This window comes from Rutilus rutilus (assembly GCF_951802725.1).
Source record: "Rutilus rutilus genome assembly, chromosome: 6".
NCBI lineage: Eukaryota > Metazoa > Chordata > Actinopteri > Cypriniformes > Leuciscidae > Rutilus > Rutilus rutilus.
In genome coordinates, this window is record NC_140214.1 from 11,412,142 (window position 1) to 11,428,403 (window position 16,262).

Genomic DNA, 16,262 nt, shown 5'->3' on the forward strand with positions numbered 1-16,262 from the left:
TTTTACGGTCTATTTTGGACTTTTTCGACGACGAGGACTCATCCTGTGACTCAGCATATGTATGAATGAACGGTGTATAAATAACCGTGCAGTGCATCCTTTTAAACTTGCCGGGGCAGTGACAAGCGCTTCTCTCTGCTCTGCTCCTCCGCTTCTGCTGGCTTCAGTCACGTGACGCTGGCTCTGAACGGAAACGCGTTGTGGAAACGCGTTGGCCTAGTACTTTTTGTCCCTCTCTGCTATTATAGTTTTTCAAGATGGTGGAACTACATGGAAGCCTCCGTGGACCTACCCGTCCCATGTATATAAAGATAATAAATTCTTCGTTTACGAGGATTAGTCTGATCATTGGCATAGGTATTTGTACACCATTGAGGACATATTTATGAATACAAATACTGATTTTAGATAATAAAATACCTAACAAGCTACACATTGTCCCTTTAATAGTGAAATCATTTAAATTATTGTAAATGTGATGCATTATAGAATGAGACAACACATCAGCTTTCGAAACATTACCATTTTTAATGAATAAAAATGTTGGTGTGTGTGCAGGTGAGTCGTTCAGTGTGTGTTATGACCTCCCAAGCCATCTCTAAACTTCTGAGGTCCAGAGACGCGTCAGTGGCTGTGGACTTTAAATCATGGCCTCCTATCCTGGAAACAGGTGAGTTTGTCAGAGACATGAGATCTTTGTTCTGAGGTTACACCTGTCAAGTGCTCATCAGAAATATGTGTGTGTTTATTTGTTAGACGATTTGCCAAAGAGGCGTTGTCCCCTGCTGTTTAAGCCATGTGACCCAGACTCCTTGGCGTATCTGGACTTTAGTGTGTCCACTACAGGCATGCTTGCTGGAGTAAAGGTATCTCATCATACCTGTTACTAATGTTGTTTTATGTACCGTATAATGTAATTAAATTTGAATTTATAAATATTTGAAATGTATATATTTTTTATTAAATAAATAAATATATTGTAATATATTTATATAACATAAACATATGTGTGCGTGCGTGTGTGTGTTATTCTATCCTGGTGGGGACTTTAACCTGAATGCACACAGATTCATGGGGGCTCATGTAACCATGGGGATCAAAATTGAGGTCCCCATGAGGAAACATACAGAATGAGTTTATAGTATTATAAATCATACAGAATGAGTTTTTTTTTTTTTTTTTTAGGAAAAATGCAGAGTTTTTTTTTTGTGATGGGTAGGGTTAGTGTAAGGTGATAGAATATACAGTTTGTACAGTATAAAAACCATTAGGTCTATGGAGAGTCCCCACAGAGATAGTGAACCAGACTAGTGTGACAGTCTAGACTAGACACACTAGTGTGTGTGTGTGTGTGTGTGTGTGTGTGTGTGTGTGTGTGTGTGTGTGTGTGTGTGTGTGTGTGTGTGTGTGTAGCTTATGTAAAACGGGTTTTCAAACTTTTTGATGACAGACACCCAAATGTTTATTTCTTATATATTGTCTTATCTTATCTTATCTTCTATAAAATGTTTTTTCTCTTTCTCTGAAGATGTCTCACAATGCAACCAGTGCTCTGTGTCGCTCTGTTAAACTGCAGTGTGAGTTGTATCCCTCTCGAGAGGTGGCCGTATGTCTCGACCCGTACTGCGGCCTTGGCTTCGTCTTGTGGTGTCTCTGCAGGTACGGATCACCTGTGCACTCGCCTGAGATGAACACTCAGCAAACACAGGTGCTCATTTGTGTGCTTGTTTTCTGTGCGTAGCGTGTTTGCAGGGCAGCAGTCTGTTCTGATCTCTCCGATGGATCTGGAGGTGAACCCTGCTTTGTGGCTGCAGTCCGTCAGTCAGTTTAAAGTCCGAGACACGTTCTGCTCGTACTCTGTGATGGAGCTCTGCACGAGATCTCTCAGCCCTCTCACCGACTCTCTAAAGGTGTGCACACACACACAAACACCATTTCAATCTGCTTCTCATCAGGATTATTATAGTTAAAGGTATAGTTCACCCCAAAATGAGAATTCTCTCATCATTTACTCACTCTCATGCCATCCCCGATGTATATGACTGTCTTTCTTCAGATAAACTAATTTTTTTTTAGGAAAGTAATCCATTTCTGTGTGTCCATATAATGCAAGTGAATAGCTGCCGCTTGTTTGACACTTGAAAAATCACACAGAGATCGTGACAGTAATCCATACAACACAGGTGGATGTCTTCTGAAGCGAAACGATTGGTGTGTGTAAGAAAAATCCCAATATTTTTTTCTACATTATTGCTTCTGGGCTACTGTCATACGAGTGTTCACAAATTCAGCTTAACACAAAAGTAAGTGCATTGTGAAGTTCATGAGGAAAGAACATGATGTAATGGTCTGGGGATGTTTCTTTAACACCCATGTTCAGAGTTTCCCCCGGAGCCTGCAGTCACGCAGAGTTGGACAGAGGCTGATATATGCTGCGCCATTCTGTATTCTTTTTGCGTTTCCCTCTAAATTAAATATATTCGTTCAAGGTAACCTGTGTCGAATGCATCCTTACAACACAGTAGTAGGTTACAATGGGACTGCTACTTCTCGCGCAAGCTTCACAACGCTTCATTTATCCACTGTGGTTGTGTGGTTTACGATACAATCGCTGTGTGTGGTGATTTTTCACACGTCAACCAACTGGCAGCCATTCACTTGCATTATTTGGGCTCACAGAGATGGATTATTTTCCTAAGAAAATGGAAATGGAAGTCATATACATTGGGGATGGCATTAATGTGAGTAAATGATGAGAGAATTTACATTTTTGGGTGACCTATCCCTTTAACTAAAACTTAAACCATAAAAAAAAAACATTTTTGTTACTTGAAATAAAATAAATGTTAATTGAAAAAAGAAAAGAGAAAAAATATTTTATTTCAACTAGTTGCTATGACAACATTTCTTATTTTCATTTAGTTTAACTTGATGTATTGTACTGAAAAACTAAATCTAAAATTTTACAAAAAATGACAAAAACACAAAATTGCTAAAACTTTAACTGAAATTAAAATAAAAACACAAAATATAGAAATAAAAATGAATTCAAAATATGAATAGTATCTCAATAATACTAAAATAACACAGTTTCTCAGTTCACCCCTGTATTTGTGTGTCTCTCTCTCTCTCTCTCTCAGGCCCGTGGGATGGATCTGACCCGTGTGCGTTCATGTGTGGTTGTGGCGGAAGAGAGGCCTCGTGTTGCTCTGACACAGTCCTTCTGTAAGCTCTTTAAGGATGTGGGGCTTCACCCTCGTGCCGTCAGCACTGCCTTCGGCTGCAGGGTCAATCTCGCAATCTGCCTACAGGTCAGTATAGGCAAGAATATGACCCACGTCGGATTTCATAGTCTAGCGGCATCCCCAGTGTTCAGTTTATTTATTTTTTCTAGTCATGTAACTCATTCAACCTTCTATTTGATTTATTGATTTATTTAGTTTTAAGTTTATTATTTAAGTTACTTTTTAACATATTTATACATTACATCTTCCTCTCCTCTCCTCATGTAGCCTCATAGGTTGGGGAAGCTTGCTGAGCAGGTATGACTGAACTTCAACTGATCCTCATCATTTCATAACTCTTGACTGTTCTTCAGTTATTACAACCATATGTAGATGTGGGAGTAAATCTACTAATTATCGTCCTTTGTGCATGACTACTAATTTTTACTTGCTGACTAATTGGCAAAGCAATGTTAACCTCACCTCAAATGACTTCAGCTTCAGTGCTCTTGTCCAGAACGGTTCACACGAAACGAAAGCATGCTTATCTCTGGATTCAGACATAAAGGGTGCAAAAACATTTCTGCCTTTGGACAACTCCTGATTAGCTTCAGGGTGGTTTACAAAAGATGTTGCATAAAACCAAATGTATTAGGCCATTACATGTTATTATATACAACTAACACCTTGCATCTACACTGGAACAGGAGTTTTCCTTCTAGATGATGGATGCCAACAGTTTAACCTGTTTTGAATTAGATGTTTACGTAAGGGGAAATATATCATCTTTGAACTAATCTACCTCTACCTTCCTTCTTTTGCTGATTGGTTGAAACCTGTCCATGCACTATACATTTGTACACTTTGTTCACTTTTAATGCAAGTCACCTTGACCATAAAAAAGTAAAGCATCGTGCTCATCTGGTGGGCGATTAAGTATGTTTGACTGTAATTTATAGAAGGTGATTTGTATGTTTGTGCAGGGAACATCAGGACCTGATCCAACTACGGTCTATGTGGACATGAGAGCACTGAGACATGACAGGCAAGACATACACACACACACACACACACACACACACACACACACACATACATTAAGTATTTAATTATTTTCATTCTTACAAAGATGTAGCAAAAGGGACAAAATTATTACAGATTAGGACAGTACCATTCAAAAAGTAGTTTTTATTTTCAACAAATAGTCTGTGAAAGAAGGCCCTTAATGTTCAGAAAATGTTAATTCTCAGAATATATGAAACTAAATATTATATAATATATTTAAAAAATATATAATATACGAAAATATACGAAAAGACATTCCTCTTTGAAGATATTGACAGGCGAGTGTGTCAGTACATAGCCGAAATAAGAAACGAGGGGCCTCGCTGGTGGGGATGTTCAGCTCTTTGCCGAATTCGAGTGACTTCAGCTGAATAACGGCTCTAGTTGTGGGCAGCCCCTCATTTATTTTTTAGTCTAGGTACTGACACACTTGCCTGTCAATTTCTTCGAAGTGGACATTTTTAGGACCGCGGGAAGCTTTTAGCATTTTTAAGACTTTTTGGGCTCGCCATCTTCTAACATTACACTCTTACACACTGTATTTCTTGACTGCTGAATGAGAGTTGTTTGATGACTCTGCTGCGTTTATCGGTCATGGAGGAAACCCCATTATATAGACAGAACCTCTTTCACATGGAAACATGTGCTAACAATGGAAATTTGCATTCAGAGGTTACACCTTTTGGGGGTGTGAGACCATTTGCCAGGAGACCACCTTCCTTTGTGTGCCGGTTCTCTCTAAACTCTTAAAAACCTTATTACCTTTTGTTTTACTTATTTGGAAATGAGACATTTGTACCAGTCGCACTGAGACATTTCAAATGATGCCAAACTCTAGGTCTACACACACACACACACACACACACACACACACACACACACACACACACACACACACGTCTGGTTCACTATCTCTGTGGGGACTCTCCATAGACCTAATACTCGATGATAATTATTCACATCAAACCATATGTATTTTTGGGTAATTTTCATGTGGTCTCAGCATGAGAGAGGGGGAGTGGGGAAGAGGGGGAGAGATGTATTCTGAGGTGAGACTTTGTGTCTCAAATGGTGAGTTCAAATGTTAATTTCCTTTGTTGTCTCAGAGAGCAACTCTCTTCCAGTTCTTCCAGTTTTTCCAGTCTTACACTTTACACGTATTATTTAGCTCTCCCTATTGTTGTGGCTAGATTATTTATATGTAAAAGTCTAGACCCTGAATATAAGACAAACCCATTTTTTTCAGATGTATTTCCAAGAAAAAAAAAAAACACTGTCATATATTTGGAACAATATAATTTTTTTTCTATCAGATCCTCATCTAAAGTAAAACTGTATGTGTTTGCAGGGTGAGACTGGTTGAAAGAGGATCTCCACATAGTTTACCTCTCATGGAATCTGGGAAGGTTAGTAAGACAGTTAAATGTTTCTTTATTTTCTTTAACCACATTAGATTCCAAAATGTGACTTTTTTTTCTTAATTTTTTTTACAGATTTTACCTGGTGTACGCATCATCATCGCTAACCCAGAGACGAAGGGACCAATCGGAGACTCTCATTTAGGGGAGGTTAGACCAGTAGCACTCTCTTGTCTATCAGATAAAAGAATATCTCCTCATAACCAAGCATCTCACTTGTGTCCGTTTTAAAATGTGTGCAGATCTGGGTCCATAGTCCACAGAATGCCAGTGGGTACTTCACTGTGTTCGGAGAGGAAAATGTGCGTTCGGATCATTTCGGAGCCAGGTTGAGCTTTGGAGACACTCAGACTGTGTGGGCCAGAACCGGATACCTGGGGTTTCTGCGCAGGACCGACCTCACTGATGCAAGCGGAGGTGTGTGTGTGTGTGTGTTAAATATATATTGGCCATTTTGTCACAGATAAAGAGGGATTGTTTGTGCATTCATAGATAGAAAGATATTTGATTTGCATTGAGCAGTGGAGTTGTTATGAGTTGTTTTATTTGTGTGTTCAGAAAGGCACGATGCCCTTTATGTGGTGGGAGCGTTAGATGAAGTCATGGAGCTGAGAGGTATGAAATACCATCCCATTGACATTGAAACGTCCATCATCAGGGCACATCGGAATATCACAGAGTGGTGAGCTCACACACACACACACACACACACACACACACACACACACACACACACAGAGATTAGGGGTGGGAACCATGTCATTGTGATACGATATAATCGTTTTATATTAAAGGATATTTTGGGGTTGGTAAGATTTGTTTCTGAAATAATATTGTGAAATATTATTACAATTTAAAATAAGTTCTCTATTTTAATATATTTTAAGATGAATTTGATTCCTGTGATGTATTTTCAGCATCATTACTGAGGTCTTCAGTGTCACATGATCCTTCAGAAATCATTCTAATACGCTGATTTGATGCTCAAGAAACATTTCTTGTTATTATCAATGTTGAAAACATTTGTGCTGCTTAATATTTTTGTGGAAATCATGATCATTTTTAGGATTCTTTGAATAGAGAGTTCAAAAGAACAGCATTTATATGAAGTAGAAATCTTTTGTAACATTATAAATGTCTTTACTGTTACTTTAGATCATTTTAATTCATTCTTGATTATTAAATGTATTCATTTCTTTGAAAAAAAAAAACATTTTGTTGACCCCAAATTTTTAAACGGTAGGGTATATATGGAAACATACTTATTTTTACTGGAAATACAACCTTATTTTTTTTATTTTTTTTTTAAACAGCTGAAAAAACTGAACTGAAAAAACAGCTGCTGCACATTAAATAACACAAGTTAATAGCCAAAGTCTCCACACTTTAATAAATCATAAAAATAATTGGTTAAAGCCACATTCAACATTTAACGTGTGTTTTTCCTGGCAGTTACGAGCCTCAATATTCAAGGAGGCAATAATTTCCTTTAAATGTCTTTGCCCTTAAACTGGATACGTTATTATTCAGGTAGCCATCCATAAACTTGTTTGCTCAGCAAGATTCTCTTCATAATGTTGCTGACAATACAGTAGTTGATCAGAGAGTGAAAACTAACTGCAGTGCAGATGAAGTTGCATTGCACGAAGAATACATTCTGTATAAGTTTGTAAGGTTCAAACTTTCTCTATCTCTCTCTCATTCAGTGCGGTGTTCACATGGACGAATCTCCTTGTGGTGGTGGTGGAGTTGGACGGTTCTGAGCAGGAGGCTCTAGATCTGGTTCCAATGGTAACTAATGTGGTTCTAGAAGAACACTACTTGATTGTGGGTGTGGTGGTCGTTGTGGATACGGGCGTAATTCCCATCAACTCTCGCGGAGAGAAGCAACGCATGCACCTGCGAGACGGTTTCCTCGCCGACCAGCTCGACCCCATATATGTGGCTTATAACATGTAGAAACACACACGCGATGTTCTTAAAGATAGGCACAACAACCATGATTTCCAGCACCTTCTCACTCTCAGCACTTCTGTCAGCCTGCTAACTGTAGATCGAACGCCCTAAAAATAGCAAACACACACTCGCACATCATTCACAGAGGGACTTAAAAGACTTAAAGGACTCCTGTAGCATATCTTTAAGTTCTTATTTTCATTTTTGATTGTGTCGCCCAATATTTTGCTAGTGTTGGTTATTTTTTTATCTTGCATACTAAATTTAATTTAAAGAATGGAATTTTCTATGATAAATATTGCTGTTGCCAATTAAATCCATGTTATTTATTAGTGTTTTTAAACCTGTGATCACAAATATGTGTCATATTTGTGCTTTTACGTACTTTTCTTTTGCATATATTGTTGTTTTATGCTCGTCTTTGTTGGTGTCTTTGTTGATACACATTTTTGAAGTTGTATTAAAATATCACATACTCATTTAGCATGTTTATCATTTTAATGATGCTAATGTTAAGTCATTTTCACAATTGTTAATTATGTACAGAAAATTGTTTGTTTTGTTTTGTCTAGCTTTTGCAACATCATTTTTTGTGACTTTAATAGTTTAGGCTAGCAAAGGTCATTTTATCATGTTTATGAACAAGATCATATCTGCACTGTGATACGCATAAATATAGAACTATGTGAAATAGAATTTGCATTCTAGACTCATTGCCCAGCAGCAGCTGATCTCTCCTGTTTTATGTCTATCTCTAGAGAGAGAGGAAGTGAGGGAAGGAGGGAGGAATGGACAGAATGACATATGCACAATGTGTGTTTATTATATCTTTATTTATTTTTGAAGCTTTCATTACATGTAAGATACAAAAGCACTTTGATTATGTCACTATGTCTTTTCATATGTCAATAAAATATTTTCAACTATTCTTATTGAGAAAACATGTCTGCCTTGCAAACTTTTGTTGAGGATCACAATGTACATTCACTGCCATCTAGTGAACAAAATGCTAAATGCATGTTTTACTCTAATTGAATGCTGAGTGGAGTAACACATGCGGAAAAGGAATGAACTATAAATGTATTAATATTTTGTGAAATTTATTTAATTTAAAAAAGAAAAAAAGATTTGTTTTATTCAGTCTTACAAGCCAAACTGGTTCTCCTGACCAGACATGAGCATGTCAGACTAGCTGATGCATCAGCTGCTTAACTCAGAGGGGCAAAATAATGTTTTAACTTTTTGTTCATAGATAGATAATTGTAAACTTATGAATGCGCTTATATTAATCATTTGAATGTTTTCTGCATGTTAAGTTTAGTCCGACAGATAGATAGGCTACACTGTAAAAAAAAAAAAGAAGAAAAAAAGTCCATTCAATTTAGTAAAAAAACTATTTTATTATCTGGTATTAACATCTTTTTTGTATTATTGTAATACAATGACAACCGCCAATCTCATTGGTGATTAGAGTCACATGATGAATCAAAGCTCATCTTGAGCAGTTTATCCACAAGCTGAGAAAGTTCAAATTAATATATAGAAGCTGCACAGTGTTATTCACACAAACTCGAAACACACGACATTTTAAAAATGCAATAAACACTAATTTAACAACATTAAATGTAACATTAAACCCTAATGAACATAACTGATAAGAAAAAAACTAAGAAAGACGTTGAAGAAACAGTTATTTCAACAAAAATACATCAAATGTGTGTCACTCAGGAAATTGTGGGAATGTCAATAGGCTATACGTTTTTTCCACTGTAAATTATAAAATGATTTGTTTCTTTTCACGTCCAAAAACTGGATAGTTAGATCTATCACAGTTATTCACCTTATATAGCCTAGTAGGCTAAGGAAACTTTCTGGTAACCAATTAACAGTTTTTCACCGTAGCATTTTTACAGTCTTTTACCGTTAAAATCACGATCCTTTTTTACAGTGTAATAGTGAACTTATGAATACGAATATTAATGTTAAGAATTTCTGCATGTTTAGTCCGATAGATAGATAGATAGATAGATAGATAGATAGATAGATAGATAGATAGATAGATAGATAGATAGATAGATAGATAGATAGATAGATAATGCGCTTATATTAATCACAAAGTGTGAAGAGTTTCTGTGTATTAAGTTTAGTCCACAAGGTGGCGCTTCCGGACCGCTCGTGCACGCTCGTTGCGCCACCCTCATTCTGCCAGTGTGAACTGAAGCTTCCTGTCACTGTGTATCCAGAACAGCGGGTTTGGTCAGAGTGTGTGCGTGTGTTGTTGCAGGATGTGGTGAGTGCGAGAGGTGGTACCGCTCACAGCTCGCGCGGTGACGAGAGGGACAGCGAGACGTGGCGCGCGCTCAGAGACGGGGCAGCAGCTGGAAGACTCGAGCGAGTTGAAGTTCGTTGTGAAGGGCGGAAAATCACGGGCCGACGGCCGCTCCATACAAGGCAAGGTCGGGTGGGGAGCAGTTTAGGGAGAAGCGCTGATCCAATCATCTGCGCTCCTGGGAAGAGCCGGAACCGAGCGACGCGACTCGTTTTGTTTACTATAAATATTCTTAACTTAACGTTAACGTTACATGTTTGAGATGTTTCTTTAGAAACTCTCTTGTTTCTTTAGTTTTTTAGTTTTGTTGTTTGTTTTGGATTTGTGTACTTTGGAGATGAGTGCGTCAGCAAACGGAGTGCAACCCAAACCCGCACCAGCGGTCAGTCAGAACGGACCGGGTTCTGCTCCGACCCCCCAAGATGTCAAAACACCGGTTGTACCGGACGAGGAGCCGCAGTCTCCAGTGACGGACGCCACGCAGATGGGAATTAAGTTCGCTAAGACATTCCTGGTGATTTTCCCCATCTACGTGCTGGGATATCTGGAGTTCAGTTTCAGCTGGATCCTCATCGGCCTGGCCGTGCTGTTCTGGCTCAGGCGGAACCAGGGAACCAGATTCGCTCGGGTCAACCAGGCACTGGCGTTTCTGGAGCATGAGGAGCGAGCGGTGCGTCAGACCGTCCGGAGCTCAGAGCTGCCGCCGTGGGTGAGTGAGCGACACACTGAACATTGCGGTACTCATATAATCTGGTAATGATTGACATGGAGAACTTTGACCCCAGGGCCAGCATTGACCTGTAGCACTAATTCAGACTTGTGTGTGTGTGTGTGTGTGTGTGTGTGTGTGTGTCTGTGTATGTGTGTGGTTAAAGTCTGATGCTGTCAAAAGTATATGTATTCACCAATGACATTGCTTACATACCTGAATGAGTCACAAATCTAATCAAGACACAAATCTGAAGTGTCAGAACCGGCCATCCAACATTTGACCTTAGAAGATTCACTATTAAGCTCTTCTAAAATCTTTATATGAAGAGTTCAGATGCAAAAGCCTCTAAATGCCATTTGAAATTTTCTTATAGAATGATCATTTTTATCAAGCTTGTATATTTAAGTTCAGTAATTTCACTTAAATGATAATTAATAGGTAATCTTCATTGCCATTTAAGTGAAATTATTGAATTGAAATATACAAGCTTGATAAAAATGATCATTCTATAAGAAAATTTCAGATGGCATTTAGAGGCTTTTGCATCTGAACTCTTCATATGTAGCCTAAAGTATTCCATAGCTCTAGTGAGAGACAGATAGTCGAGTTGCATTTGTCTACTTATTTATTTATATTTAAGCTATTTTGCATAAATATAAATATAATGGCATTAATAATAATAAAATATTTAGGATATAACTATTTAGGATATCTCTTATCGGCCATTATGTATAAAAACTATTCTTTATTTTTTATATATATATATATATACCACTGGTCAAAACAAAAGTTTGGAAACATTGCTTTTTTTATGTTTTTGAAAGAGGTCTCTTATGCTCATCAAGCCTACATTTATTTGATCAAAAATACAGAAAAAAATTATTACTGTTTAAAATAATAGTTTTCTATTTTAATATACTTTGAAATATAATGCAAAGCTGAATTTTCAGCATCATTACTCCAGTCTTTTTATATTTTAGTCTATTTTAAATTGTAATAATATTTCACAATATTACATTTTTTTTCTGTGTTTTTGATCAAATAAATGCACTCTTGATGACTGTAAGGAACATCTTTCCTTAAAGATATATATAAAGGCTATATATATATATAAACACTAAAGATATTTTTATTTATAAGGGCCGATACCCAGATTTGATTCTGAAATATTAAATCAGTGGCTGCATTCAAAATCATTTGTCATGCTCAGGTAGAAACATAAACTTGAATCCTTGTGGGAAATTACAAACTTTTAATCACACACATGGACACGCCAGGTTGTCATGTCTGTTTCTTTTGGCCTGCAGACACTCTCTAGTTCTGTTACTTTAAACAAATGAGTGCGCTGTCTAATCTGAGATCACAGTCCTGGCATATTATTTCATATCGTTAGCAGGCCTCTGTGCTGAAAGAGTCATTCAGGGACACAAAACTCCAGTGTTCACTCCATTAGCTTTAACTCACTCTTCTTGGCATGGCCAGACAGGCTTTCGTTGTTCTTTCTTTCAGTTTTAGCCTGATATTAAGTAACTTGAACAGGTAATTCGTGAAACTCAGGTTGACTGATTGTCTGAGTTGGGTTGGTTGCATGGTTCGCTTGATTGTGGATTGTGTTATATGATAGTTTTTAAAAATGAAACACTGCACACACTCAACTTTACAACAATTATTAGTTTTAAGCATATGTGTTTGAGTGAAGTGTGTTTGTAAACAAGTTCAGGTCATATATTGTTTATTTGTGTCAGATGATAGCCACATATGGTGAAATAACCTCTCCTTAGTGGGTGTGGTGCGTTACTACAGTAACTGTCATTATGACATTCAACATCATTATTATGACATCACCAACACATAGGGAGTCACATGCTTGAGGACATGTTGCTATAGTTACCTGTCACTCAGATGAGGCGTGCCACTTTCCCTTTTGGGTTAATGGTGTGTACGAGCAGATACAATTACTCTTTTCCTGGAGGGCAGATTTTATAAAGACAGTGTTCCCATCCTATTGTGTGTCTGTGTCTGTGTTTGTGCGCGTGTTCATAACTAACAAGGGAATCAATATATCAGACATGGCGATGAAAGGCAAAGTTTGTGTTACCTGAACCATGAAGTGTACACACAAGGGGTTTTAGTTTGTCCTAACCTTTCTGTGTAACTCATTCATTATATATAATCTGCTTCTGAGTAGTGGTCGGCTGATATCGACATTGGCCCACCATTGCCAAACTATATTTTAGAGAGCAGTGCAGTTGCTGTAATCACATTATTTGACATAGTATTCACTAAAATAATTAGAAATAAATAATTTGAAAATGATTTAAACTTAAAAAAACTCTTGATTCTGTTATAGGACTACTACTATTCTTTAATACTATCTATCTGTAATGCTATACTTTTTGAAAAAATATATAAAAAATTTGTGAGACCTGTCTCTGAGTGCACTGGGAATCATGTTTTCTCAAATAAAGACCAGGCAATGCTAATTTTACATGCATTACACATTGAATATGACGTAACGGCCAACTGGATATAGCGCAGCATATTATTAGACAGACCTGTTAAATAAAGACAACAATGACCACAGATTGTGGTTTCTTAGAAGACTGGGTTTTCAGCTTTGTCAAAATGAAAGTCCCATTTGTGACACTTATCGGCCAAACGGAAAAAAATGACTGGCTAATGCTGATAATAAAAAATAAAAAAGCCAAATATCTGGCAATATATTGGTCGACAACTACTCTGCAAATCCTCCTACTGAAAATCTACAAAACCAAAAAGTCAAGCCTCTAAAATCTAATAAAGGGTTAAAAAGGACTCCATTGGACTGTTGCAAAACAGTGTTTAATAATCCAAGAGACACCTTTTATTCGCTTGGCTTTATCGCGTCACGCTCCGTGTGAAAGGGCCTTTATTGTGTCTGTGTGTGTGTGACTGATACGTTTATTACAGTATGTTTGCTTTACTGTGTCAGATCAAAGTCACATTGAGCTCTATAGAGACTTTGTTGTTTGTTTGAGACTGGTGCAAGGTCTTTTTTCCTGTATTAGGTGGTCAGAATATGGATGGCTCTTTTCAATGCAGTGCTAAGCTCCAATGTTTTTGTTCGTCGTCTACATTGATTTCCATCCACAGCCATCATCTTGTTCTTTCAGGAAACACTGTGGACAGTGTTTTTCTCTCCTCATGTCATTTCTCTTTAATGAATAAACTAGAAGTCATTTAGGTCAGCAGATCTCTCCACCGCCATCCTCGTTTATCTCGTCATCCGCTGTCTGTAAATTGCTGAGGGGTACCAGTCTGTACATTCTCTCTCAGCAGAGATGCTTGTTTACTAAAAATCCAGTCATCATTTACTCACCCTGATGACTCACCCCATATTGAAACCATATGATATGAATATGAAATATTGGAATATGGAATATTGGAATATGATTCCAAGCCTGGATATTCTGCTAACCATCCATTTCTAAAAGTCTTACTGGTTTCAATGGTGCATGATTGATATATATATGTTGTCAACTGGCATTACTAATTTGTTAGTATCTGTCCATATTGGATGTAATCATCTGATATTGGATATTTAATGCATACTCGTGCTAATGCATGCATGTCCGTTGACAACCTTTTTTCCGTGACTAAGATGAGGCAATAAGGGTCATAACTGTGACTATATGGGTATATTGACGTAAAAAGAAAATATGCAGCATAATATGTGACGGATATGTGAAGTTTTCGTTTGATTAAAACTTGACTAAAATGCTCATTATAGACAATTAGTCGACTAAAACTTGACTAAACAAAACAGGACAAGATTGATTAAAGATAAAAACTAAAAGGTTTGACACAGAAACTAAATAAAAAAAAATGGCTGACAAATTTGCAATAGCTGAGTGCATTCCTACTGTTCCTTCCTCATATTTGACATATTTTTTTATGTCAGTCATGTGCTAATAATACGGTCCAATCAGTTTCTTGCATTGAGTCTGACACACTTTTGTGTCTGGCACATGCCCAGCTAAAACGGCAAATGCCCCTTGACCTGTTCAGCAGTCGTGCTGACTCCTCTCAGACGTACCTGTGATACCTCATCAAATCATTAAGCAGCTTTAGCTGTAAGTCCACAAGACCATCTACACCTCTGGTTAACTCATTTAGGCCAGCGGTTCTCAACTCTGGCCCTCGAGCTCCACGTTCCTTCTGAGGAAAAGGGCCCTCCGCGAAGGGGACGTCATTTGTAGGGGGCTAGAGGCATTTCAAACAAAAGTGAATACCTGAATCCCTTTACAAATGCCATTGTTTACTTCAAGGAAGTCAATTTATCGTTTATGGTCATGTGACCCAGGGTGGCGAATCGTTGTGCTAGATGGCAAGAGAGTTCAGGTTTAACATATACAAATAATAATTCAAGTTGTTTTTTTTTTTTTTGTGATGTATTTGTGTTTTCTGTGTAATACAAAAGGATGTCCCACATGACTTACCTGCTCCCTTCCCAGCCTCAAACACAACGCGACGACTTGAGAAGACAGAGTAGGATGCAACTACACGTACAACCTCAATGCTAACAAAGAACATTTCAGGCAAATAGCAAACACAGTATACAAGAACTCTAATAACAGTAATATCCACAAAACGGCGCTAATAGGTAGTGTGCAAAAAGCACATGGCAAAGTGAGCAAAAAGCTGCCGGCACGGAGGAGATATGGGTATTTAAACGGTGGCGTGAGGTGATTGGCAGCGTGAACCGGGGCGTCATCTTCCTTTGTGAAGAATCGCAGGCTGTGGATCCAGTGGAATCTGAAACGCACACAAAACAGACTACCCACACATACACATAACACGCATTCCTCCGTATAGCGCACGCAACTCAAGGGCTCTGTGAATAGGGCATAGGGATGCTCGCTTCTGATTGGAGTTTTGCAAACACACATGAACAAGCTAATCAAGGTCTTCAGATGTCTTACTAGAAAATGATAGGAAGTATGATAGTGAGTTTGATCAAGGTTGCTGCTAAACCCCTGATTTAGAGGTCAGATGAGGTCAAATCTGTCTATAAGTTCTTCCTGGTCGCTACTGTTACTCTCAGAATGAGCGTGTTTGTTTCTCAACTGGGCAACTGGATTGTTTATGACAAAGTTGTTTACTTGGATAGGAAATGACAGTGCTTAACAGATCAGATCTTACACAGATGCACACGTTCACGTCCACGCCCATAAATCTCCCACACACACACATTACTGCATTTGGTCAGTGTCAGCGTGTTAACGTGTCTTCATGAATCAGCTTTATGAATCATGCTTAGACTAGTTGCCTGTGTCGTCCTGTCAAAACTGCACTATTGTAACTGGATGTTCTGCATGGAATTTCTGCCTCATTTCAATTCTCATTTTAACTGCGTTTAGGGATTGATGTTATAAAAACAGACAGATAAATAATAATATTAAATATATACTGCATATTCACATTGTGTCTGTGAATGATACTTTGACCCCTATCAGCATTTTCGAAATCTTTTGAAGGCCAGAGGTATGTGTGTTTGCGGCAGAGATAAGACAGATGTA

General features: G+C 37.9%; 2 protein-coding genes across 4 annotated transcripts in view; both read left to right on the forward strand.

Annotated features, from left to right (window-relative positions):
• Positions 1-8,591, forward strand: part of dip2cb (disco-interacting protein 2 homolog Cb) — a 36,783-nt gene extending 28,192 nt beyond the window's left edge. The window contains exons 28-39 of one of the 2 annotated variants that reach the window (XM_084410631.1): positions 559-670; positions 757-866; positions 1,529-1,659; positions 1,742-1,910; positions 3,141-3,311; positions 3,513-3,542; positions 4,208-4,269; positions 5,638-5,695; positions 5,783-5,857; positions 5,950-6,124; positions 6,266-6,389; positions 7,414-8,591. In XM_084410631.1, the coding sequence (XP_084266757.1) occupies positions 559-670; positions 757-866; positions 1,529-1,659; positions 1,742-1,910; positions 3,141-3,311; positions 3,513-3,542; positions 4,208-4,269; positions 5,638-5,695; positions 5,783-5,857; positions 5,950-6,124; positions 6,266-6,389; positions 7,414-7,666 (1,470 nt within the window). In that variant the 3' untranslated portion in view covers positions 7,667-8,591. The remainder of the gene's footprint in view (positions 1-558; positions 671-756; positions 867-1,528; positions 1,660-1,741; positions 1,911-3,140; positions 3,312-3,512; positions 3,543-4,207; positions 4,270-5,637; positions 5,696-5,782; positions 5,858-5,949; positions 6,125-6,265; positions 6,390-7,413) is intronic. The other variant, XM_084410632.1, reaches the window with a different exon arrangement.
• Positions 8,592-9,359: 768 nt separating this feature from the next.
• Positions 9,360-16,262, forward strand: part of esyt2a (extended synaptotagmin-like protein 2a) — a 28,238-nt gene continuing 21,335 nt past the window's right edge. For both annotated transcript variants that reach the window (XM_084410668.1, XM_084410669.1), the window contains exon 1: positions 9,360-10,701. In XM_084410668.1, the coding sequence (XP_084266794.1) occupies positions 10,330-10,701 (372 nt within the window). In that variant the 5' untranslated portion in view covers positions 9,360-10,329. The remainder of the gene's footprint in view (positions 10,702-16,262) is intronic.